Source organism: Mesoplodon mirus, assembly GCF_964341445.2.
Source record: "Mesoplodon mirus genome assembly, chromosome: 3".
Taxonomy (NCBI): domain Eukaryota; kingdom Metazoa; phylum Chordata; class Mammalia; order Artiodactyla; family Ziphiidae; genus Mesoplodon; species Mesoplodon mirus.
Window position 1 is genome coordinate 26,040,667 of NC_138978.1, and position 27,831 is coordinate 26,068,497.

Below are 27,831 nucleotides of genomic sequence, written 5' to 3' on the forward strand. Positions count from 1 at the left end.
TGATGTGGCCCAGGTGCAATCCCTGGTTGGGGAACTGAGATCCCTGCAAGCCACGTGGCACAGCCAAGATTTAAAAAAAAAAAAAAAAAAAAAAGGAAGGCTGAAAAAATTTTAAACTTGGAAAAAACAAAAAAACCAAGAAACGTTCCCATCCTTACAGGGAAAAAATTAGGGAATGTTGAATTCTTGTCACCTACTGGAGACCAACCTAAGATCTGAGGCCGTGGGAATTCTACTGGTTGGAGTTATCACCTTGTCACCATGACACAAGAACGCAGGGAAAGCTCCAGGGAGATGAAGCGAGGTTCCTTGGTCTGGCTTCCCTCTGTTCCTTAAATGCCAAGTTTCCCCAACTGAACCCCCTCTCCCTCATCTTCCCCATTCCTCAGAAAGGCGTCACCATCTTGATCACCTCTGACAGTTCCTTTCCCCAGGTCACCTGCTGATCTCTCTTGTTCCCTCCTGTTACTGCCTCTGTTCAGGCCCCAGAGCATCTGCACTTACCGCTGGTCTCCCTGCCTCCGCTCTCTCACATCACTTACCGTCAGATCCACCTTCCACAGCACAGCTCTACAACCCAATCCTCGATATTCAAGTATCTTCTATGTAACTCAAGGGCCAAATTCCTCCTCCTCGTATTTAAAGTCATCTAATGTGATCCACTTGGCCAAACTTGCTTCTCATTCCCCATTATCAAAGTCCACGTTCCTTGAGTGCCCATGCCCGGGGCTTTCCCAGCTCCGTGGCTTTGCTCCGCAGATGTTTCTTTCAACAGGAAGGCCTCCCACCCCAACATCTCCAAAGGGTCAGCCTAAGTGTTGTCTCCTCCGAGATGTCTCTAAACCCAGATGAAGTTCCAACTCCCTTCTCTGAATGCCCACTTTACCCCAGTGGTGTTTATCATTTGCAACCAGATCACAAACTCCAGGAGGGCAAGAAACACTGACTGTGTCTTCCCAGCATGTTGTACAGGGTATGGTCCATAGAAGGCAACAGGACAGCATTTTCAATCTAGGAACAGCCCCCAGTACGTCCACAGGCAGCAGTCTGGAAAGGGGCTCTCTCTCCTCCCAAGCTTGTCACAGCCTGTCACACAGGCCCTCCAGCTTCCCTCCTGCTCTGATCGATGCCTCTCTACAGTGCCTCAACGGTGGAGACCAGATCAGAACCACTCTATGTATCTCTGGAACCTCTTATAGAGATAGGTCAGACAAGTAACGCAGAGAGTGAGTGGGACATGGGTAATCCTGAACGGTTTTTCTTCCTGGTTTTGATTAATCCAAATGCTAAGGCGATGAGGTATCCTACACTTCAGATTCATCATGGCAAGACTTTCAACAATCAGCACAGAAGAAATAACTCTGTTCAGGAAGAGCTCATCTGGTGATGCTCTGAGTTGCCGAATTGATTCACTTATCAGCTTGGCCATAGGAGTCTTGATAGGAAGGATTTATAAACTCCTAAGAAACTTGACTTTTTTCTGTTGGGTGAGAAAAATCCTTCAGGAAAAGTGTTTGGCTACCTACCCATGGGTGAGCTCAAGGAACAAAACAGCCATTATACCATGAACTTTTTATGCTAAGAAAAAGATAGCAAGATAGATCAGGAAATGCAACGTCAATTCAAGCACCATGAAATTTTGTCAAGCAAAAATAGTCTTTATTCAAATTTAATGGAAACAGGGGTCACTATACTTTGCAAGACGGGGAAAAATAAAATTAAAAAAAATTCTTTTCTTTTCTTTTTTAATATAAAACAATATAATCACAATACCAGAATATGGAACTCTACAGTTTATTTCCTATGGGTTACTGCAGGTATCAATTTTCCTCGACTGTGCTATTCACAACTTTGTTAAGTCCAAAAATATGAAACCAAAGTGGTAGGAAACTTAAGACTTAGCACTTTCACTAAATGGCATACATCAAAGGGCATCAATTCAAGGGCAAAATGGTTGAACTCACCATACCTACCTATGTCATCATTCCAGCCTTAAAGCCATCCAGGTACTGAGCTCCCTGTAGGAAAGGCCAGGCCTCAAAGCCAAGGCATTTTGGATATTCTACTGTGGGCCATGAGTAAAGGGGGTTTTCAAAGAGAAGACTGCTTTCAGTCGAGCAGGAAGGCCTGACGCCAGGAGGCTTTACGGAGAGGAAGCGCTTAGACTTAACAATTGTAGACACACCATTAGGGGAGTTAAAAATGTACAGCAGTGACATATGTTCTACTTCAATCACTTGTGCTACGGCTACCAAACATGTACAAAAGACTTCTTGGGTAGTTCCAGCTGTGGTCGTAGCCAGTTAGGACCTTGAGTGGGACCTAGATCTAGACCGGGAGGGCGATCTGGACGCAGACCTGGATCTAGACTTGGACCGGGATCGGGTTTTTGAGGCGGACTTTGATCTGGAGCGTGATTCTGACGGGAGGTTTGGTTTTGATTTGGAATTGGACCTCGACCTGGACCGGGTCTCCTGATTGGCGCCAGCATCCTCACTCTCCCCTCGGCCTTCCCTCTGGCCAGACTCGGACTTGGCGTGTTCCCGCTCCTTCGAGCCTGAGCGGGATCGCGATCTGGACTGGGAGCGGTCGGCATCTTCCTTCTTCTTCTTCTTGCTGCTGCCCGACTTGCTGTCTCGCTTGCTGCCTCGTTTTCTGCTCCTCTCGCTCTTGCTGCGGCTGCGGCTACGGCTGCGGCTGCGGCTCTCCTCCCTGCTTCTCTTCCTCCCCTTCCTCTTGTCCTTGCTTTTGCTGCGGCTGCGGCTGCGGCTGCCTCCTTTGCTGCGGCTCCGGCTGCGGCTCTTGCGCAGGCTCTTCTCCTGGCTCCGGCTCTTCTCCTTGCTTCTGCTTCTGCTCACGCTGCCCCGCTTCTCCTGTGTGCCCCTCTCCTGACTGCGGCTTCTACTTTTGCTCTTGCTTTTCTGCCTGCTGGGGCTGCGGCTCTTGGACTTGCCGGTGCTGTCGCTGTTCTGGACCTTCTCCTCGGCCTGGTCCTTGCTCTTGCTGTGGCGCTTGTCGGCGCTGCGGCTGCGGCTGCGGCTCTGGTCCTTGCTGGGGCTCCGGCTCTTGTCCTTCTTGCTGCGGCTGCGGCTCTGGCTGCGGCTGCGGCTCTTGCTCCGGGAACGGGAGCCTGACCTGGGGAGACACGGGGATGGTGAAGCCGCATGTGACTTAGTACTTTCAGGCTGCTCATGAGAAGAACAGACTAAAGCTGTGTGTGGAGCTGTGCCCCACAATACAAAGCCCAGCTTGTGCTGGCCAAGGACTGCTTTCTGAACCCCCGAGACTCCAGTCCGGAGCTGGGAATCCTGGGAACACCATTAACACCAAAGTGGGAAACGGTGCATGTGGGCCCTGCGTGAATACCAGGACGACCTACCTGGATCGGGATCTACTCTTAGAATGACTGCTTTTGCTGCTGCCGCTTCGGCTTCTGCTCTTACGAGAATGTCTGCTTCGAGAGCGAGATCTAGGGGAGAAAGTTTTTTTGTTTTTAATACTTGCTGACAAAACGTTGGCTGAAAAGAGTCAATTCAGACATCCTATCAAAAAATAGGCATGGCCCTGGCTGTGTCCAGGCACAAAGTTGAAAGAGAACTCTCTCCCGTGCCCTGGGCCCAGAGATCCAGTCACCCGCCAACACTCCGCCTGGATGGCCTGCCTGAACTCGTAGTGCCTCCGTTCCTGAACCCACTGCCCCCCAGACCTGCTCTTCTTGCTGGGTTCCTCATTCCCACCGACGCCGCTGTTATTCACCAGTTCCTCACACGAGGAACCACAGCCACCCTCGACTGCCCTCTCTGCCTCGCCCTCTCCTGCACTGCTGATTCCCCTCTCAACCTTCTCCAGTTCACCCACCTCGGCTGCCCCCCAGCAAGCCACCACCACTCTCCCTGGTACCGCAGCAGCCCCCAACCAGCCTTCCTGCATACACTTTTGCCCTTCACTTATTTATTCAACTGAGACCAGAGAGCTGTTTTAAAAATACAGCTGATTCTTGAACAACATGGGTCTGAACTGCCCGGGGCCACTTACACACGGGGTTTTTTTCAATAGATACGCACTACAGTAGTACCTCACGATCTGTGGTTGGCTGAATCCACAGGTGTGGGCACTGCAGATGTGAAGGGCTGGTGCCCCAACCCCGCTTGTTCAAGGGTCAACTGTACCCTCCAAGATTAAAGAGTCTCTAATAAGCCAAGACTGTGGACTCCGTCGTTTCCTACCAAAAGCAACCAGGGCTCCTTGGGGAAAATGACCAATTCCAGGTGCACGGCAGGAAAGGCAAAGACGGAACCTCTCATCATGATGGAAAGAGACTTTCAAAGATTCCTGGGCACTATCATCTATGAAAGAACTCTTGCTCAGAATGTTTAATCTGTATCTCAGTCACACCTCTCTAGACCTAACTTCCAGTTTATAGAAGCTCAGGGGATAAAGTACAACAATACAAAGGGGAAACATAAATTCAGAATGTGGGACAGTATTAAAAAAAAAAAAAAAAGCTAAGAAAAGTAATTGTCATGGGGTGGGGTGGGGGGATGAGGCGGGGGACTGCTTCAGACTGAAGAGACCCAATAACCCCTTGCAATACATGACTGGATGGATCCTGGCCAGGAGAAAACATAGCTCTAAGGACAGCCATGAACAACTGGGGAAATCTGAATATGGCCTAGACACTAGATGACTTTATGGGATCACTGTTAATGTTCTTAGGTTGGAAGACAGAATTGTGCTTATCCTCATTCTTGGAGATACACGCTGAAGTATTTGGGGGTGAAGTGTCACTCTCCACAACCTCCCTTCAAATGCTACATTTATTTATGTATAGGGCGTGTCTAAAAATATACAGAGAGAAAGGCAGAATTTTAGTAACTGTTGAAGCTATAAGGAGAGCATATGAGTGTTTATGAACTATTCCTTCAACATTTTATGTTTGAAAATACTGCAATAAAAAATTTGGGGAAATATTTAGTAAAGCACAGTCACACAAAAATCAAACAAAACCAAAAGACAGAGAAGCCAACCTGAAGGGCTCCCAATGACCAAAGACAGAACAATTTGAGCAAAAACAAACTGACTGCAATGGGTCAAACATTAAATATGCAAAGATCCAAGAATTCATTCAAAATAATACTAAACAAGCAACCTTACCACCACCTTTGGGTGTTGCTGGGCACATTCAATACACTGGAAATTGATAAATAAAGGTATCAACTTTTATTTTGCATTTCTTATAAAAAATTTATTTTAGGGTGGTAGCAAAAGGGTGGAAGAGGGAAATCATCCTTCATAGAACTACAGCCTTTAAATGCACAAAGAACAGAAAACTAGAAAGTCAGAATGTTACAACCACAGCTGAATGGCTCGAGGTAATGATTATGAGCAGATGTTAATAATTCCACTGTTAGGTGGAATGCTGGTGCAGAAGTGTATAATGGACGGCTCACATGGGTGCATGTTATCATCATTCAAAGTGGGACATCAGACACCACACAAGTGCTGCAACAAGAAGTACAAAGCACCTGCTAAAATACTGGCCTTACTCTAAATGCCCACAAGACCTAACTATGACTCTATAGGAAATATGAGGGACAGGATAAAGGGATGTGTTAAACATCACCAGAAGAGCACAATCTGCCAAATCTCAACTATGGAAAAATCTTCAAAACAGAAAACCATTTCTTCCACAACTAAATGGATGGCAAATAAAAAGAGGGTGAAGGAGGAATGCAGCCATGAGTAAAAGTAGAATTAAGACACATGTCATCTGATTGCAATGTGTACACCTAGTTGGGATTCTAATATGAACAAACCAACTACAAAAATACATACATATTTGAGGTAATTGGGGAAAGTTGAATACACAGATGTGTTGCTGTGGTATGGCCTCATGATTTTATTTAAAAGGTTAGGGCTTCCCTGGTGGCGCAGTGGTTAAGAATCCACCTGCCAATGCAGGGAACACGGGTTCGAGCCCTGGTCTGGGAAGATCCCACATGCTGCGGAGCAACTAAGCCAGTGTTCCACAACTACTGAGCCTGTGCTCTAGAGCCCATGAGCCACAACTACTGAGCCCGCATGCTTCAACTACCGAAGCCCACGCGCCTAGAGCCTGTGCTCCGCAATAGGAGAAGGCACCAAAATGAGAAGCCCGTGTACCGCAATGAAGAGTAACCCCTGTATGACACAACTAAAGAAAGCCCAGGCACAGCAACGAAGACCCAATGCAGCCAAAAATCAATCAATCAATTTATAAGATAAATAAATAAATTTATAAAATAAATAAATAAAAGGTTAGAGATACCCACTTAATAGGCAGAATGACAGGACTTCTAAATTTGCCTTCAAACAATGAAGCAGGAGGGGGTGATGAAACAGACTGGCAAAATAAAAGATACTGAAGCTGGATGGGTGATAAGTATAAGGGGACTTCAAGGTTCATATTTTCTCTAATGCTTTTTGTTTTCCATAATAAAGAGTTAAAAAACAAAACAACAAAACCTGAAAAGCTTAGACTAATGACTTCCCGCTACTCTTAAACCCTTAACCTGGCCTGTGGCTCAGCAAGATCTTGCTCTTCTCTGCCTCATCTCAAGCCACGCTCCCCTGCTTCCCCCTTCCCCACAACAGGGCCTTCAAACTACGCTGCTCTCTCTGCTAAAAAGGCTCTATCCCCCCTCTCTGCCCACCATGTCCAACTCATCCTTTAGGTCTCAGCTTCTATGACATGTCCTTAGGGAAGCCTCTGCCAGCTCTCCGGACGAGTTGGGCCGCGTACTTTCCCTTTGACGTACTTATCACAATGGTAATTATTTGCTCAATGCCCGTCTTCTCCACTAGATTGAGTTTCATGAGGGCACGGACCATGTGTGTCTTGTTCACAAATGCCAGGCCCATCTGCAGAACAGCCACCAAATAAGACAAAGTCTCCACTGCTGAGTAGCTGGAGTATCTGGGAGAGTAACAAGGGGTGAGCGGTCATGTTCACTCCCAGTAATGGTATGATTTAGGGGACCCAAGAAGAAATGTGAGAGAAGGTCACTGATACCTGCATCAGAGAAAGGACTTTACTTCTATTTGTACTCATGACAAAAGAGTTCAAGAGTTTTACAAATAAATGTTCAGTTCAAAGTTCTGAGTAACTGGACCAGACGGAACCATGGTACTGAGACTTCAACAGAAGAATGAAAATGGATTATCTATGTGCTCATTAATGAATTTATAGCAAGTGCCAACACATCAGTAGTACCTTGAGTGACTCCGGCTCCTGGAGTAGGACCGGCGTCGTCTAGAACCGGGCTTGTCTTCAACTAATCTGATTTTTCTGCCATTGACTTCAGTTCCATCTAACTTTTCCAAAGCTCTTTTCATATCAGAGTAAGACACAAATTCAATCACCCCTTCATTTTTGCGTCCCTTGTGAGCATCTGCATAGGTCACTTCTCCCGCCTGACGCATATAATCCTAAAGAAAAACAAAATCCCCCAATAGGTTAAGACACATTTTGTGAAAATATCTAACACAATCATCATAATGAAAGTTTTCCCTTTCCTTTAGGAAGAAATGCTAGCCTTCCTCAGAACAAAGTTGACTCTTAAGTATTTCCAACTACACACCGACCATTTACTGAGGTTCTCTGAAGTGTTAGGCATTAGGTGGGTGGTAGAGATGATAAATAAATAATTTAACTGTTTCTTTAAATAGTTTTGTTTGAATATAAAATTTTTTAGTTAACTATCATTTCCCAAATTTTATAGTGGCAAGTTGTTTACAGAAGCTTTAGAAGCTCAAGTTACTACATTTAACTCAGCTCTTTTGCATTTCATCATAAATCCTTATTGAAAACATGTATAGCTGTGGATAAATATCTAAGGTAAAAGGTAAACAAATTCAAAAATGGATTACGAAAGACAAAAAGACAACAGAAGAATATTTTCCAGCTCTGGCTTCGAAGTGGAATGACCACCCATGTCCCTTCACTATTGTAAGCCTCTTAGATCCTCATTCTCTTTGAGGACTTAATATAACCCAATGAGAGAATACAACTAACATGGCAGATAAATACTGAAGTGATATATAAATAAGAGAAGATGTGATTAGTGTTTAAAAAGAAAATGAAATCTGGGGTCTTGTGGCCAATTTCCCCATGTTTGTTTATATATAATATATACTCAATAATAAACATTTGTGAAATGAATACATGAATATTCAATAGCAGTTCATTTTTGTTATTGCTTTCCTCTCCCTATTTTGCAAAGTTACAAACACCGACTATACGCCATTTGATACTATTCCTCTACTCACTGCATCATAAAATGTTTACATGTCTTAACATACATTACATTCTTCATAATTAGTGTGTCCAATACTTTTTCTGAGGACTTCCCAATTGCTGGGACTTCTGGGTTTTATATGTAGTTCTTGGCCATTATTCATAATCTAGCAATGACCGTCTTCACGCAAAAATTTCTTTACTTCAGCTGAATTATTTGCAGGAATGGGGGCTCTGGGAAAAAGGCAGGGAGCCCATATAATTTATCATCCAAACTGGGGTACATCTAAGAGTAAAGGAAGATGCTATTAAGTTATGCCACACCTGGGACTGTCCTGGGCAAGAAGAGATATTGCCATACTTCCAAATTAATAATAATGGCTGCTAACATATTGAATGTTCATTGGATGATAGGTAGGATTTAATTAATTTAGTCCTACTTATAGCCACACGAGGTAGATACAATCATTATCCCTATTCTACAGGAAAGTGAAATACAAGAGATACTAAGCAAACTGCTCAAGGTCGTTCAGGTAGTAAGTGAAGGAGCTGGGGTCTGAACATAAGCAGCCAGACTTCAGGACCTAAATTCTTAGCACCACCCACACCGTGGGTAAAACGACCAATTCTCAATGCCACTACTCTACAAATTTCAACTCAATGCCACCACTGGGTATTATGAATTTACACATTTAAAAAAACTAACAACATACCACCTTACATTAGTTTTATTTTTGCATTTCCGTGATTAATAGCTAGCATTTGTGCCTGGAACCATTCTAGGCTTTTTATATAAAAATGCATTCATTTCTCACAATAACTCTGAGTAGAAATGAATATTTCTCCCATTTTATAGTTGAGGAATATGAAGTGTAAGAGGAAAGTAAGTTGCTGAAGTAAAGTAACTGATAAGTGGCAGAGCTGGGATTCCATCCAGGCAGGTGGGCTCCAAAGTCCTGCTCTGAAGGCTCCCTTGACTTCCTAGGAAATTGGCTCGAATACTCTCCTCTCCTGAGAGGGAAACTGCCAAAGACACAGAAGTATAAAACTAACTGAGGACGTTGGCTAGGCTCCATTTTAACCCCAAGTTTGAAAGCCTTTCTAGTTTCTACCCATAATGTTCAATCCTTAACTCTCAGAATACTGGAGTCATTCCTGCAGAGAGGACAGTCTTGTTGGCAGACACTCAGTAAGGGCCTGCTGTAATACTGACAACCAACACAGTGTACTAGAAAAAATACCAGCATATGTTTTAGTCTCAGCTCTTCTGCTAAGACCAACTGTGAGAATTAACGTTTTCTGGATCTTATCTTTGTTCGCTAAAGACTGTTGAGAGCACATTAAAAAAAGAAAAAAAAAAGATGTAAAAGTGCTTTGATAAGTTACTACTTTTTGCTGAACCTAAACATACTCACTCATTTTGCTAGAGATGACTTGTTTAATGATGGACTAAAAATGAGAAGCGAGGTAGGAAACTCTGAGTAACCTTTACATTTGCCCTCCTAAGACCATCCAGGTTAAGGCACGCTCAATAAGGTTCTTTCCCTCTTGAGATTAAAAACCAACACCATTTTCAAAAAACGAGCTGTGATCAGTACACTGCATGGCCAGTACACCACTGGACTGTATTTTTTGACATGAAAACTCTTTCAGGACAAATATTCAATGAAAAACAAATCTCAGAAAAGAACATGGGTCAGACAGTCATTTTCACCAATGAGGCTCTACAATGGAAGCTGACACAAACTTGCATATTACAACTGATACTGCAGGAAACTGCTGGCTGCAATTTTTTCTTTTATTAGGGAGAAACTACACTGTTATCTCTCTGTAACATTCTCTACAGAGGAAAATTTCACATAACATAGGTTGTCCTTAGCATGCTGGCCCCATAACATCCAGTAGCAGTGAGATTCCAGTGGCTTTTGTGTTCCTATGGAAACTTTAATTGGAAAATCTCCAAATGCTTTGTGAAAGTTTTCTCTGTGTGCCCTGTGCCTGCATAAAATAATCTCTTTCCTTAACTCAACTTTAACTCCTGCCCAGCTGTAACCCAGAAGGTTAACAGGGCCCAAACCTTTAGGTCTTGCCAGCTGCACCGACTTGACAAATTCTCCACAATAAGTCTGTATTCTGTGCGGGTAGGAGGGCCATATTTATCTCGGCCACTTCTTCTATAACCATATCCACCTTTGGAAGGTTCAAATAGATGAGATTACTTCAGTGGAGGAAAAAGAAAAAATGATACAGCACATATTCCCCTTAAATATACCATCTACCCCCACCCCAAACAGTATATATTTTAACTCTATCCCCACCCTTAATTCTAATCTAGATTTAAAAAAGAGCAATCAGCTAACATGAAAATTTAATTTAATTTACAAAGTTGTAAGTATGTATATTCATTAATATTTATATTTAAAATTAACATGCATAAATTAAAAACTATCAACAATTTAACAATTTAGAAATAACTAACCAAATTACTAAATCAGTTACTGGTGTTACTCACAGTGATTAAAATTTTTGTGAACATTTTATATGAAAAAAAGATTTTCAGGCACCTATTTCAGTTTAATCTCATCTGTGTCTAACCCTTGGGATCCTCACCACCCAGGTCTAATGGGGAAAGGTTGCGGTCGTCACATGGCTTCCTGTTTTTGGTCAGCCAAGGGCCACAATGGTTCAAAGAGCCACGCATGGAAAGGTAACCCAAGGTCAGCAAATGGAACAGGCAGTCATCTTAGCCTCAAAGGATTCTTTTAATTAAAACATTGAGGTCTTTGTTAAATCTATGTTAAACAATTGCATTACAGAGAAAAAAAACAACAACACAAACACACATCATTAAACATAATTATAAAGTATTAAAACAAGAAATTTATGTCATTAATTTAATTACAATTAAACATTATTAAAGATGTTTATTTGCAATTTTACATTTAAAAAGATACATAAATTTATAAAACAAATGGCTTAAATATCAATACATTTCAGTGTAACATTAATGAATTAATTACTTTAAAAATTAACATTTAATAACAGAGGCATGTCACTGATACAAATGCCCTTTAAATGCTTACTGCGTCCAGAACCGTAACTGCCATCTCGTCGCGGGCCGCGGGCATGCTCAACAATTACTCGCTCACCACAAAGGTCTTTGCCATTCAGTTCATAAACAGCATCATCTGCATCTCGCAGATCATCAAACTCCACAAACCCATATCTAGAAGAAAGCAAACAAAATCCTGGTTGGCCCCATTCTGACACCCAGCTTCACTAACATTAAAGAGAAAGCAATGAGGTTCATGCTTAGCAAAGGTTAGGTGGGTTTTGCAAACTACGATCAGCTTTCTCTTCCTTTTAGCAGAAACCACTCAGCTTTGTGCCCACGGGCACTGCAAGAGGGCAGGGAGACTTCTGAAGGCTGACTCCTGTCTTTCTAATAGGAGGCTGACTAAATATACAGAGACCACTTCTTCTGTTCCCCAAGTAGCTGGTGGCAACTGCAAAGACCTCCACAGGGATGCTTGGTATAAGGTATTAAAATACATAATTCTACAAGATTGAGTATTTGCTCTTTCAAGTCACATAAAAACTCATTTTTTTTTTTAGCTTTAGCCCCAAAATGGTATCTTAGAGAACAATTAGACCTACATTTAGGCACTGTGTCTTAACTGTTATATCATGTTTGGAATAACAAACCAGGTTTAAAAAAAAAAAAAAAAAAAAAAAGAAATCACAGTACCTTGACTCTCCTCAGTGAAAGAAAAAAATTTTTTTAAATTTCCCATTTCTCTACCTAAACAAGTAAGTCACAAGTGAATTAACTATCCTAGAAACTACCAGTGAAAAAGATTTGGAGCTATTCTCTTCCTCATGATATTCCAAATTCATTTCCATGAGATTTTAGGTAGGCTGGAATTCTCTAAAATCTATAAACACCTGTGCAAACTTCTTTTACACAGTAGTGCTAGGAATTTCCCAGCCAACAGGTTTGGTGGTTTAACATATATCCAAAAGAAAACAACCCCCTACCCCAATCCTATTAATGCCTGCTGAAGAGTACAACTTATAAAACGAAAAGGCAAAATCTGTAAGATATTTATAAGCAAGGTTAAACAAATGCCCTATCAACTGTTATCAAGAAACTTTTAGTTTGCTCTGATGTGGCTGTGAAAAGTCTAGCTTTGTGAGCACTGCCTATACCTAAAAACCAAAACCATCTTAACCACACAAGTTAGAAGCAACATCTTTAAACTCTAACAGAGCTATGTATATAGGCAGATACTGACTACAGTTTCCCTCCGGGTTTACACCTACTAGAACTAAAAACAGGTTACAAGACTTGCCAGAAGTTCATCCAGCCTGACCAAAATTATTCCCGTTTCTTTAGCATGTAATGCTGTACTCAGCAACATGTTAAGTGAGAGAACTCAGAATTGAGGAATTCTTCCTTTACTAAAGATTAAAGAGTTTCTATCAAACAGGAGTCTCTCAAGGTGACAATGTACAGCTAAAAACTTTGGAGGGTTCTTTATGCTGAAATGTCTGAGTGGCATTCAAATTTTAAGAGGCACTGAATCTCAACTCCATTAAAGAAAAGTAACACAGAAACACCCAGTGTTTAATGGGAAATGTTCTGCAATAACACAATTCAGAAGACACCTGGCTCAACTTATGGGTTATGAAATCCTTAAAACATGGTTTCACACTTCCATAAGCTGGAATTGACGAGCAGCGTAATAAGAATGGTTTTGACCATGACTGTCATATTTGACAAAGTAAAGCCTCTCCAAATCAATACCTTCCTATGTTAAAAAGTGCTTTATGATCATTAAAAATCTTTAATAGATAAAATATATTGCAGCTACTTTTTTCTTTCCTAAATAGAGTGAGTCATCAGGAAAGCTATACTATCATTTTTAGAGACAAAATAAATAAAAAAGAGCTAATAAAAAAAATCAAATCTAACTACTTATCCTTTGGTTTATTCCTAAATAGATCATAAAATACCTCCTGCCCCCAAGAGTACCTTCCTTAATTTAGTTGTCAAGATTGGTTACAGGTCTGCTTTGTCCACTTGCTCAGATGCCAAGTATAGAGGGATGAGAGAAAACATCCAACAAGGGCATGATAAAATGGCCTCTACGCCCCTCTAAGAGTTCACACTGGCTCGGCACCATTAAATGCCCCTAACTCATCTGATGTGATGTCATAAGGACAACGCTGACTCCTGAGGATTAAATAAAGAAGTCACAGAACACCCCATTTTCTTCAACAAGCAAGTTACTTAGCCACATGTTGGGGATATCCTAGTAACTTATTAAAACAGCTGACTTAAGATCAAATTTATTTCACAGAAAAATCTTGGCTACTACTCTGTGAAAAGCCACAAAATCTATTTGGAACATTTTAATGTCAAAGTCCAGTCCAAGGATTAAATCAGGAACCTGACTGTCGCTTCTCTCTGTCACTGACATGCTGGGTGGGCCTGGAAGACTAAACCAAATATACTCCTGCACCATAAACCATACCTGACGGGATTCCTGTTCTGAGAGCAAAGTAAAGACCAGATCAGTGTGTGGTTGCTTCTACCACATCACTGTTTATTTAGATCAGTTTTACTGCAAGAATTACTTCACTCGGTAAGTAACTGGAGTAATTGGTAAGTAAGTGGAGTGAACGGGTTCCCCAAATTAGGCAGGAAGACTACATAGCAACAATAAAATGGTACTTCATATTTATTAAGTAATCTCTATGTACTAAACAGTGTTATCTTATTTAATAACCACAATACCCAAGAGCCAGGTACTGTTATCTGTTTTACAGATGAGGAAACTGAGGCACATCGCATTAAACAATGTGCATAATAAAACAGCAAAGCTGACATTCAAAGCCTGTGGCATGACTCCAGAACTCTACCTAAGACTGGAGCAGCAGGAACTGGCCTGGGTTCTAGTCCTGGTTCTGCAATAAACCAACTCTGAAAAGCACATTTAAATCATTTTATTTCTCTGGATCCTAGTTTATCCGTGAAATGAGGGAGCTATCCTACATATCTCTGAGGTTTCTCCTAACATCAAAAGTATGACAGTTAAAATGAAAATTAGTCCTCCTCTGGCTTAACAATGGGATAAAATTTTAGTTTTATTTAAATAGTTTAACTGTCTCTGAATTAAATTCTAGTGCCTTTAAGAAAGCAAAGCTCTTCCTGGTAACATGGGAGAATCTTTCTAAATCGATCTTAACATCCCTTTGTGCTTTGTAGCAAAAAACGTGAAAGTAATCTCCTCTCCCAAAAAGTACTCTCCTTTTGAATCATTTGTCAAAGGAGGGATATAAAATACACGCATTCATGTGTGCACACACTATGTGTCGGCATGTATTTATGTAGACATATCTCTGGTGTGACCTGTAGATAAGCCTTACAAACATAACCCAGCAGATAAATTTCTCAATTCTAGCTGCAGACACCCCTCCTCTTCTCTATTAAAAACAACCATCTTTCAGTAATTCTAGTATGAGAATGAAGAAGATGAAGGAATTCAGGAGAATGAATCTACGACAAATTAATAAATCCCTCTAAGGTAGGGACTGATAAAAACCAAACCAAACCAAAACCCCACCAATATGCCTCCTCTGGCTTGACTCCCAGATGTTGTATCTTTCGACCTTTCTCTCTACACCTATGTGAAAGAACAAAAAGCATGGCCTAACTATTAAATGTAAATTTTTTAAATTAAAAGAAAAACTCCTTTCTTCAATGTTTCTCTGCTATTGCCTTTTCCCACTCTTTTCCTCTAGATCACATTTAATCCCAACAAATTTAGTCAAAAAATGATGGCCGAGGAATCACTGCCATTTTCTAAGAAAAGTGGGCACCATGATTCTTACCAACTATAGATAGGTATTCTGGGTACCACAAACAAAAGCCACGTTGAATTACGTGGGCTGCTCTAAACTTTAGTCCATTCTTATACCACTGCCAATGTGCTGGTCTTCCTCATTCAACAGCTGATGTACTGCTCAGACTATCAGTCAGAACTCTGAAATGCTAGAACTGGAATGACATGTTTTTAAAACTAAAGTACTCCAAGACTTCAATTTTCAAAATGTTAATCACACTTTTTCACCCAAGAAAAATTGCCACCTGAAGTTGTGTTGTTGCTGAATAGTCCTCCCCTGATCTAATAACCTACACCAATGGTCCCAGATACCACGCTGTATATGTCCTACTGAAGAGGCTGGGGAGTCCATCTCACCCCTCCAGAAATGGCTTAGGGCCACCTCCGTCTTCCAAACATCCTCACTGACCAGGGCGTGACTAAGGGGGTGCGCGCCACCAGCTGACTGACGGGGAGTGGGGACGAGGAGCGAGGGAAAGCAAGCCTCCATGCGTGTGCCTGCTGTCACCCGCCAGAGCTGCTTACCGCCGGGGCACGCCTTGGATGTTCTCTCTATAAGAAAAATTTGCCCCTTTCCACGGTGGATCTCTGCTCACCTTTGTCCTAAAACTGTGCCACATGCTTTTCTTTGTATGTGGACATGACAGTCCTCAGCCAACCATCAGCAGGATGTGAGTTTTGTTTTCCCAATGTGGTGAGCCATTCCCACATTCACTCATTTTCCTTGCAAGAACCGAACCTCTCCATGGCTGGTCAGGATTAGGGATGTTGCTGTAGCCAAGGAAAAATTTTCATCTGTTGAAGTTAACCCATGGGGTGGCTTGAACCCTGAAACTAGGGTCAACAGCAATGTACTTTAAGGGCAGAGCCCTTAAATCTACCCTGAAAGAAACGGCATTCAGTGAACAGGAATCAAACAGCTCTCTTTCAAAGCACTCAGTGTTGATCCTATGCTTCAGCCAGCTTGTGTTATGAGGTGAAAAGAGGGCACACTAATAGGATAGTAATAAAAAACGGAAGTTCTCGCTCTCTGCATAAAGTGCTTGGAAAACTGCAGAAAGACACTTCTGCAACCAACTCTCTAGTGCTCAGGTGAGGCCAACTCAGAGAAAGCTTGTGAGTGACAAGCATGTAAGTGCCCCCAATTCCAAAGGTCTGCAAAATTCCAGGGAAGCAGTGGTCAGGCCCTCAAAGTAGAATTAACCAATGTCACATTCACTGCTCTGAGTCACTGATTATGGTTGCAATGTGACTATCCCAGTAAGCGAGGGTTGTTTATAACCCACCACTAGGAGCTCCTACCACAGGAAGTGGGTTCCTGAGATCCTTTTTATCCTGAGACAGGAAGGAGGCTGCTCTGGGCATTCCGGCCTCCCTCTCTTTAGCCTCAGAGGAGGGAGGGCCATCACGGCCACCCGTGGAAGGTGGATGACTTACCCGTGCTCACTGAGTGGCAGAGCTGGGGTGCGACTTCAGGGCTCACCAGTACCCAGTCTGGGGCTCTTTTCACGTCGGCAAACTGGCAGTTCCCGCACACCAAGAGCTCTCTGCTTAGAGCTAGTGTGGATTCCTGGTCTGCAAACGTTGGCCACAGCTCAGTCTGCACTTGATCTTTCCCCACCTTCAAAGAAGAAAACCTACCTCATGATTCCTCTCTTCTCGGTCCCCTGACCACCTGATTCACTCCTAACAACACTGTCATTGCCTTTGGCTGTTCTTCTCTGGTTGCCCACTTAGTGCATTGCCTAGTTTTACAGTGTGCTCTTTCTGCTGGGCCCCCAGGGCGTTCTCTTCCTGTTTGATCACCTTCCTTCGTTCAAGAACATGGCTATTTTTACTGAGTCAACTCGTCTCTTTAAATGTAGTGGGGAAAGTCAGCTGCTTTATCATTCTTTTGCTCAGAGGTCTATACTGACTCCTAAAGATCTTTGTTGATGCCATTCTCTAAACCTGGAATGCCTGGATTATGCAAGGTGAATCACAGCAATCATCTTCCATAGACTTGAGAATTCTCTTTCATGAAGTCTCAGAAACTTGCCGGACTCTAAGCATTTTAGCACTGTCTTTAGCATTAGCACTTCCATTCAATTTTATGTTTTACATTATAATGTTTTGGTGACCTTTCAAGCCTTGTTCTTTTTCCTTTGTGCTTATCCTCTCATTTGATTATGAGCTCTTTAATATTAACAAAGGCTAATGTTTAGAACAGTGCCTGGCACACAGTAAATAATTCATCTATAATATCTCATTAATCCCTCATATCATATGCGAAGAATGCACTACTTACTACTACTATTACTCCCATTTTACAATGAGAAAAATGAGACTGGGAGAGGCTAAGCAACTGGCTTGTAGTCAAGGAGCTCCTAAGCGGTATAGCTGGACTAGAACCCAGGTCCATCCGACTCCAAAACCCAAGCTCTTAACCACAAGGTCACAGTGCCTTTGTAAAGGCAGCTGTTTCTTTTCTCCCACAGTCCTGAGCACAATCCTTTCAAATTCAACAAATGCTGCTGCTTGACTTGATAATCTAACCTTAGATAAGCCAGGCTGTATTAATGTTTTTTTGATACAGCTGGGTCAATTCTCCAGAGGAAAAAAAGAAATTGATCTTGGGGCAGGTGAAGCACCCCTAAGCTTGGAGTATGTGACAACCAGGTTACTTTCACTCGTCTTTTGGTTCCCATTAGCCAGTGTCAGCCATCTGGTCCTTCCGAAAACATGTGTGGGTTCAGAACATAACAGACTAGAAGAATAGAGGAAAAATAAGATTATTCTGTGCAATCCCCATTCTGGAGGCCCCATATTAACCCCTGGAATCTGTCTTTGGTTTTAAGGCTCAGCAAAAATTAGACCAGCATAGAGATGATGGAAGGTTGGGCCTAGAGGTGGTAGATGTGAATGGATATTGACAGTATTATGTATTTAAGAATGCATTTAATTAGTTTTGTAAGGAATGGTGACCGGGACCAAAAAATATAAGCATGAATGGTGTGGGAAAAAAATGGATGAGAAATCAAAGAATGCTATAAAGTTCACAGACTTCCAATTATACAAAGATTATGGCAGCAACCAGAAAAGTACTTTGCAGATGACAGCCATCTATGATCTGATTTAACTCCAAACCACTATTAACAGGACTACTCTAGCCCACCAGGACTCTTTCCCTTTTCAAAATCCTTTATAATAATGTTCACAACTCTGAGATTTACTGGTAATTTCATAGATGAAGAAATGAACGCTTACAGCAGTTAAGTAAAGGCTACCCAACACCTGGGATTCTTCAACCCTAGGTCCTAACCTAAAATCAACACTCCATCACCATGTTCTACTATCTCCACACCAGTGGAAAGAAGTGGTCCATAGAGCAAACAGTTTGAGAAACACAAGCTCTAGCACAGAAAATCAGTTACATCAAATTATATGCTGTGGAAGAGAAATGCCCACATGAATATTAGCATCTTATGAGAAATATTAAGTGGCAAGAAATACCATTTCTGCATCTGATGTGTACTAATACTAATAAGTTGTGAACATCCTCTAAGCTAATAGTGGAACCAAACCTGTATGTCAGTTATCAAAATCTTAACACCAGTCTAGGAAAACAGAGAAAGATAACAAATCATTAAGAAAATACCAGCCCATCTCTGAAGGAATATTCACATACTGGAGTGAGGAAAAGAGAACAGAAACAATCATTATTCTAAAAACTAAGTGATAATACAAAATTCCTTCAGAAAGCAGGAGGAAGAGAGGAATCTGTAACCAATATCAAATCTAGTCTTACTTTGTAAGTGGTCTATGGGCCTATTTGCCATTTTGTTTCAACTCTCCAAAAGCCTTTCAAAAATGAACTAAGCAAATTCACTTTTACTAGGCTGCTACCATATTTCTACCCTATAAAATGGGACTACCCGCAGGAAGCAACATACTTGCAAACAGTTTGTGGATCAAACTATCACAACCATAACCCCGCTGTCATAATGAAGTGTTTCACTGTGACCTTTTAAAGTCAACAGGGCTGCTTTCCTTAAAGGGGAGCAAACATAATCATACCTGTGTACATTTCAATTTTCTAACACTTATCCACACTAAGGGTAAGTGAAATTAAAAGGTCTCACAAGAAAAAGAGATCAACTGTTCCCTGATGACACTCTAAGTCTCATGAAGACTCAATCACAAATTAAAAACAATTAAAAAAAACTCGAGATGAAAGTCATATTGCTAATTTAGAATAAAACTCCTAGAACGTAAGATAGAATCACTGTTACTTGTAGCTAATGAAGTAAAGGTGTACACTCAGCAGACAACACTACCTGATTCCACACCAAAGCTACAAACAAAGCCAGTTTGTACTTACCTCTAAAACCACACTATAGGCAGGGTGACAGGTGTTAAAGCCTCTTAGAAATTATGCCTCTTGGGACCATCTTGGCTGTTTCCATGTCCCTCATAACCACCCCACAGTCCCTGTTTCTTTTTCTTTTTGGTTAAAGATGCCACTCCCCATGCTATTTCTTGGGGATGCCCTTCCCTTGAAAATCAGTCATTTAATTCACTTAATATTTTAATGGATGTTTCAAATTCCTTAAACATTAATGGATCAATAGCTTCACTTCATCCACATGAAATAACTTTTCTCAAAGTCAGTTCATCTGGTCTGTGGTTCCTGACCCCCTCACCCAAGCCTCCCGCTCACCTCTTTCACTCCTGATGGCTGAATTCAAACCTCCCTCCTCCAGTTTCCCCCTCTCTAGGCCTTGGAGGTCTCTGTTCATGGAGGCCCCCATCTGGCAACCAGGAACAAGACATGGCTGGGGGCCCTGGCGGAGGGCCCTTTAAGTGGCTCTTCAGGCATCATGTGCAGTTCCAGGACCTCTAGACTTTCATCTCAACACACAGGAAAGGTCATGTAGGGCATTTCCTCAAAATACAGGCGTGCAAATCCAGGGCACAATCCATCCCTCACCTTCAGGATACTCCAAGACCAGCCCTAGCTATGACAACAGGACAGAGACTATTCACTGCATTTACTTGCACAGATCCTACCCGGGTCAGCCATCACAAAGCTGATACCACCCTTCAGCTCTGCAAAGAGTAGCCTGAGGAGAATCAGTAGCAGTCTCTGTCCGGGGCCAACGTCATAAAAAAAATAGCACCTGTCTCACTTTTGGCAGTAACTTGGCAGCTTGTTGGAAGCCTCTGCAGAGAGACTAAGGACTTCAGGCTGTGGAACCAGAACTACCTTCTCACCCTTGGAGGCAAGCCCCAAAGGATAGGAATGAATCATCTGGAAGGAAACAGCATGAGAGCAACTTTGGCTGATACCACTCATGCTCTATCTGGTATGTGAATAAGAAAGATCTTCAGTTTCCGGAGTTGTCAATAACTCATTTTGTAACCTTGGCCCCGTCATTTAATCCCCCGTGCCTCAGTTTCCCCATCAGTACAAACTGGAGACAACACTTATTTTAAAATTTCAGTGTTAGCTTACAAACTTATAAATACCACCCCCAATAGTATTCTCTCAGATGCCTGGAGCACCTTTCTTCCGAGGATCTCAAAATACAATTTGTGGGCTTCCCTGGTGGCGCAGTGGTTGAGCGTCTGCCTGCCGATGCAGGGGAGACGGGTTCGTGCCCTGGTCCGGGAGGATCCCGCTTGCCGCAGAGCAGCTGGGCCCGTGGGCCATGGCCGCTGAGCCTGCGCGTTGGAGCCTGTGCTCCGCAACGGGAGAGGCCACAGCAGTGAGAGGCCCGCGTACCGCAAAAAAAAAAAAAAAAAAAAGAATACAATTTGCTGTTTAGGTTACTTGGAAGTATCCAAAAATACCGGGAACCCAAACCACATTTTATCTAGTCTACATCCTGTGCCTACCTTTTAAGGGAAAAATACTTCACGTGGCCCTTTTATTCATGATACATCAACAAGGAAAGGAGGAGCAAGCTATTATACTGAGGAATAGGGATATAAAATGACTTGGCCAAGTAATTACAGACGATGTTTATTCTTATCATAAACTGACTGGGAAACCAGGAACAAGGAGTGGAAGTCTCAAGCCAGGGCAGTTTAAGGTGGTAACATTTGGTCAAACCGCAGCATGGTATGGTTTCTTGGCAATGACTTTTCAAAATGAAAGAAATTAAAAAATTACCTATGGCTTAAGAAAAAAAGTAACATACCTAATATATTTTGGGGGGAGGTATGTTGACCTCAGCAAGAGACTTCAGTACAAAAACAACTTGGTCACATTTGTCAGTTACATCCGATACTATGAATAAAACAATGACAGAATGCTACTTAATCCATAGCCCTGTTTCTCATGATTTCTTATTTGTTTAAGAAAAAGTTCTTGGTTAAAACACCTGAAACCATTTCACCTGTTAAATTAGCAAAGACGCTAAACAGCACGGCCGGCTCAGTGCTGATGAGGCTGCCGTGATGGGCGTGCTCGTGCACTGCTGGTATAAGGGTAACTGGCACAGCTTTGCAGGACAGTTATTTGGCTACACGCATCAAGAGCTTTCAAAGTGTTCACTCCTACTGTGACACATGAATTTCACTTCATAGAATCCGTCCTAAGGAATGATTAAAATGCAAACAAAGTTTTTTGCACGTGATACCCTTCACAAGGTTATACAGAACAGCAAGAACTGAAAGACAGCCTAGGAGGAATGGTTGGGTAAATCATGATATAGCCATACAATGGATTTTATGCAGCCCTAAATGATGTTTATGAGGAAGATTTTAATGTAACAGAAAAAATATGAGAAAAATTAAGCAGAAAAAGTGGGACACAAAATTGCACATAAGACCTTGTCTATGTTAAAAGGATTCTTAATGATACCTCTTTTCTACTTTCTGCTGTTGGTATTGTCTAAATTATCTACAATGCACCTGTATTTATTTTCTAATCAGTCAAAAAGGTATTTTCTAAAAAAAGTTCTTGAACCTGTTATGCTTGGTAGGCTACACAGATAAGGCTTAAAGGCTGCAAGACAACTTCCTAATATATATTTTTAGACATTCTAATTAAAAAGTCATAATATTAAAAAATTATGATCAAGAGTAGTTGAGAATTCAGAAAAACAGGAACTCTTAAATACAGCAGGTGAAAACAGAAACAAATACAATGGAAACCAAAAGGCAGCAAAAGCTAAAAATGTGTACACTCAGCTCTCCATATCCTGGGTTGGTTGAACCCGTAGGTGTGGAGGGACGACTATGGGCCTTGGGCATCCGTAGACTTGGGTATCTGCAGTGGGTCCTGGAACCAATCCTGTGAATATACTGAGGGACAACTATATACGCTCTGACTCCAAAGTCCATTTTCAGGAATCTGCCCTAAGATTTACATAAAGGATATTTGCCACAGCGTTATATACATGTAAAATAGTGGAAAACCAAAGACAACCGCAATGTCTTGCAACATGGTTTTGCTTATGTACATTAAATAGTATTTATATGTAGGAATACTATGTAGCCCTTAAGAATTAGGTTGTGGGAGATCAGGCTGTTAGGTAGAAGGACAAAAGGATCAGGCTGTTAGGTAGAAGCTGGTTACAAAACAGAACGTAGAGTATGAATCCAATGTGAAAAAGGGAGGCGGGGAGGCTTAAGAAGTGCATGCACCTGTGTGTGGAAAAAAGACAAAGTCTCAAAGTGCAGATACTGTCATCTTTAATTTTTTGTCCTCTATATTTAAAAAAATGTACAATAAATATGTAAAATTCTTATAATCAGAAATAAATACATACTATTTTGAAATGTTATACAGATTAAGTATGGGCTTTTTTCTTTTTTCTTTTTGGCCACACCATGCAGCTTGCAGGATTTTAGTTCCCTGACCCGGGATTGAACCCGGGTCCTCAGCAGTGAAAGCACAGAGTCCTAACCACTGGACTGCCAGGGAATTCCCAAGAATGGGCATTTAATACTAAACTACCAGTTCAATTAACCAGAAACCAATAACCTGGAACATCAATTATATTTTCCTTATTGCCTCTTTAAAAGACAAGAAGAAAAACAAGCTCTCATCAAGGATTCAGTCAAAAGAGAAAATCCCTTTGTAGGTTCTGGGGTTGGCAGAGATTCATCCCAGTATCTCAGGCCTAACAGTGCCTACAGTGCTCAGGGACAAACAGAACAACCACCTGACTCACTGAAAGCCGTAACATATTTAAAAAATTAACTACGGGGTATCTTCTACTTGAAGAAATTTAAAACAGAGGGTGAAAACAAGAAACTTCTTGGTAATACTTAGATATCATGAAAATCCAACTACACAGACCAGGACATCCCTGAAAATTCTGGCTGTTCACAATTTCACTGTCTGTAATATGAAACAAAGGTTCTGAAATTTATAGTCAAGTTTCCCTGGAGAGCTTTAATTCACACATTTAACCAACTAAAACAAAAAACCAAATCCAAACCCCCCCCAAACCCTCAATGGTTTGGGGGTTTACCTGTCCAGCTACTAGGTAAAAATAATCTTAGGATGTGATATGTTTCATTAACTAAAACATGGGAAAATTAAAATATAAAGACCTGAGACCAAAACCACAATATTTTGTGGCAAAAGAAAGTACTGTACTTAAAAAAAAAAATCTACATTTTACATGAAAAAAAGTGATTTACTAATAAAAAAGAAAGCTCACAGAATTCACAAATAATCAAAGACAGCAAAAGTTACCACAGAGTTGGAAGGCTATAAACAGCTGCTAATATTGTTGCTTCCTTGACCCCTGGCCCACCGTGGCTCTTGCTGGCGTTAGTGTGGCACATACAAATGGAGGAGACCAGAGGGGATCTGGAGTGGCCTATGTTGTTGTGGGAGATTTACGTCATGCTCGTGGTCCCAAACTAAACCATCTTTCCAGGAGTTCTCTAAAACTAAGGCAATCTAGATTAGGATTACCTGGTACAATAAAAGCAGGCAATACGTTACTGCATACATCTCCCTTCTCCTAATCCCAAGAGGGTCCATAAAATGTTCTCCTGGATACTAAATCTCCTTTGGAGAGCTCATCTGCTGCCTGATTTGGTCAACTTTCTATTATACCACTGCTTTATGCCTACTTAATTAATTCAGAACTTTACCTACAACCCTTCAGCTCAACATAGCTACTGTCTACTGATAAATCTCACTTCTACAAATTTGAACTCTTCAGCAATTCTTCAAAGCCCTAACCATCCAAAATCTTTTGAGTTTCAGTTACTAATAATCACAATCCAGATATGTTAAAAAGGCTTCTCAAGGGGCTCTACTATCCTTCGTACGTTTCCAGGACTATAAGCTTACACATGTTGCTGAACTATGCCATCCTTTCAAACTCCTCTGTGCTACCGCCATCTAATCCGGTCAATTGCTTGAAATACATCTATATACCATTGGCCCTTTGTTCAGAAGTCATTTTCCTCTGCAATGATTCCTGAATGCTACCAGGAGGTGCACCTGTTTGGTGACTGTCACACCTGCCTTCAAATCCCTAAAATGACTTCCCATTCTTCATTCCCTTGACTTTCAATCACAGATTTCATGCATATCATGGTTTAGCAGCACAACTGTAGAAATGAATAGTTCCCCAAGAGACCCGCGTATTTAGGGTCCTGGAAGGATCGATCGATTCTTCCTCTTAGATCACCATTTCTCAGGTTGCTCAATTATTCCCTCCGGAGCATTTGAACTCCTCTCCATGATTTTGCATGTTTAGTGTAAAATCTTACAGTTGTTGTTTCTGATTTATGTTGTTAAACTTCTAGATCATTCATGAGACCCAATCCAAGCTAGACTGTTTATTGTATCTCAAAATTCTTCCTTATTCTACCATCACCAGTTATGACATGCACTATGCCCAGACACTTCAAGCCCCAGTCAATCCACACTTCAAAGCCTCTTTCAGACAAACCATTCCAAGTTTCACTTCCTGAGTTTAAATTGAGAGCAAGCATTGCTTAACTCAAAGTGTATAACCACAAGCACTTAATCCACTCAAGGGCAGAACTGGTTTTCTGCCTTCTCCCTTCATTTAGCACAGTAGAGGCATCTTGTCGGTTATCAACATATTTGTTCCATTAATTAGCTTTCCTATTAACAACAACAGCATTTCCTGCTATCACTTGAGTAACCTTAGAGAACAGACCTCACCAAATACGCTTCGTGTTACTAAACACTTAAGCTAAGATGTCTCCTTATGATCAAGGTCAAATCCCTTTGATTATAGCTACCATGTACAGCTATGAGCCAAATGCTTTACAACTATTATCTCTAATCTTCCTTTTCCTGGTGGATGAGGAAACTCAGAATCAGAGAAGTAACTTGCCCATAGGTAGTAAGTGGTGAAGCCACGATTTGACCCAGGCCTGTTTGCTTTCAAAACCCATGCTTTCCCCACAAAATTTACTCTGTCCACTTAATTGGGCTCTGAAGAAAACTGGGAGTTTGAACTTGATTGTTCAGACATATGATATGTATCACAAGAACAACCCCCCGCCCACTTTATCTAGTATGTTTAAGAACTGAAAGCTCTATTGTACAAAATGAGTAACTTCCTAAACCTACTCTAAAAGAAATCAGTATTCATAATAAACACTTGATGGACATTTTCCTTAGTAAGAAGGTGATCCTTCCTAACAATAAACTTGAAATGACTTGTTAAAATTTTAAACCCAGCCAACAGTTTGAGTACATTGTAGCTTCCAATTTTTCTCAAATGTTCAACTTACTTATCTTTCATAACTTCTCAAGTGTTAGTTGCTAGTATTACATTGGGGAGTAAACTCTAGCCATATCAGACCTGTTGCAAAGTAGATCTTAAAAAAAAAAAAAAGCCAAGAGTTCTTCTAACAGCCAAGGTTTAGTACCCTAAAATGCTTCCCCCACTCCTTTTATTTTTTTATATCCATGGCTTTGAAGTCCTACCTAACAGTTCCCGGTTCTCAGTTTTCCTCGTTGAATATCTTCTCCAGGGCTGACTCCTCATGCTTTCCCTGAAACCTGTAGCCCCTGCGGGCCCTGCTCTACCAAAGTAGATTAGGAATACAAGTAACAGACCATACCCGGGTGGGTAGTAAGTTAGCAATTTCCTAACTGTAGGTCTCCGTCTACATCAACTAGTTGACTAGTCACGGTGGCCACTATTCTCTAACAAATTCTACAACGACAAAACAATTTTTTGGTAAGTTGGAGAACGGAAACCCCAGCATGGAAACTCTGTACGCAGTCTTGAAGATAGCAGGCTAAGACTTTAATTTACCCTTGTAGAGGGAGCGGTGAAGGCTTTCAGCACCGCAAGCCGATACTTTCGAAACCGTCCCTAGACTACTCAAACTAGAGTCTCCCGCCCAAAAAAGTGTAGCACATGGCAAGTCTAAAAAGGGCGTCCCTTCAGAGCTCCCGTCCCCGGGAGAGATGCGTTGTGACCATCTGATCCATTAGACTGGGGAAGAGGTGAGAAGGGAGGAGGAAATCTGTTTGTTTCCAGCAGCCCTCAGAGCGGGAAAGGTCTGTCTCTACTGAAGATGAACCAGGCTCCGGCTCCAGCGCCTGGGAAGGAAAAACCCAGGCCTCCCCGGAGCCCTGGAGCTGTGCCCTCCCTCCCGAAGCCCCAACCCCACTCAGGTTTTCCTTCTCCCCGTCCCACTCAGAGCCTCACCATCGCTCCCATTATCCCTCCACCACCCCCACCCGCGCAGGCGCAGTGGGAACCGGGGCCTACCCGCGCCCCCGAGGCGCCGCGACTATGGCGGAGCCGGAGCAGGCCGGCAGCTCCGCGCGGGGTAGGCATCCCACTCCCGTCCCCGCGGCCTCCCCGCCACCGCCGGGGCCCCGTCCCCACCCGGCAGGCCCCTCTTCCGTCCTCCTCACCCGTTCTTCAGATCCACCTCCAGGATCTTCCCGTAGCCCTTAAAGAAGCGCTCCACATCGCGCTCCCGGGCCTGGTAGCTCAGGCGGCCGATGTACACCCGTGGCATCCCGGCAACAGCTTCGGCGGCGGCTTGGCCCGGCCCCAGCCCCCCAAGGCGGCGGCCGGCGAAGCGAAAGCGCGGCGACGGCGGCGGCGGCAACGGGCGGGCGGCGGGACGGACGCAGCCGAACCCGGCGACGTACGCGAGCACGCAGCTCGCGAGCACGCGCCTCCAGCCTCCCCCGCCCTTCCCGCGAGAGGAGGGTAACAGGAGGGAGCGCGCGTTCGCTTCCCGCCCGGCCGGGGCTTGCCCGGGGGCGCGCCGGCGCGGGGCGGGGCCAGGTGATCGACAGGCGGCGCGGGCAGTGCGGGGGCCTTCAGTCCCCGGGCACGTTCTCTCGCGAGCTTGGCGCGCAGCGCCTGCGCCGCCCTCCGTAGCCCGTTGGCTTTTCCCCTTCTCCCCTTCCCCCCGGAAGTGTCCGCACCTCCCCCATAGCTCTTCGAATATTTCTGCTTTTGTCCTTTGATCCAGGAGTGGTTTCGACTTTAGAGTAGATTTGGAATTAAACCTGGCTTCTAACCGTCTAAGTATCTGACCTTGGTGTCGTTACGCGCTTCCCTTTTGAGCTTCGTTTGTCTTCTCTGTAAAAGGGGGAGAGTAATTCCAGCCTTCCAGCGTTGTTTTGAGAATTATAGGCGTACTGTCCCCAGCACATCTTAAGTGCCTAATAAAGTAACGCCA

At 42.7% G+C, this 27,831-nt stretch overlaps 1 protein-coding gene across 1 annotated transcript; it reads right to left on the minus strand.

Annotated features, from left to right (window-relative positions):
* Window positions 1-1,637: 1,637 nt before the first annotated feature.
* On the minus strand, window positions 1,638-27,271 carry SRSF4 (serine and arginine rich splicing factor 4). Its single transcript, XM_082613587.1, has 6 exons — window positions 27,050-27,271; window positions 11,359-11,501; window positions 10,353-10,465; window positions 7,253-7,467; window positions 3,380-3,469; window positions 1,638-3,135 (listed from the first exon to the last, which is right to left on the minus strand). Exons 1-6 carry the CDS (start codon window positions 27,154-27,156, stop codon window positions 2,304-2,306), a joined length of 1,500 nt encoding a protein of 499 aa, XP_082469713.1. The 5' UTR covers window positions 27,157-27,271; the 3' UTR covers window positions 1,638-2,303.
* Between the last annotated feature and the right edge of the window lie 560 nt (window positions 27,272-27,831).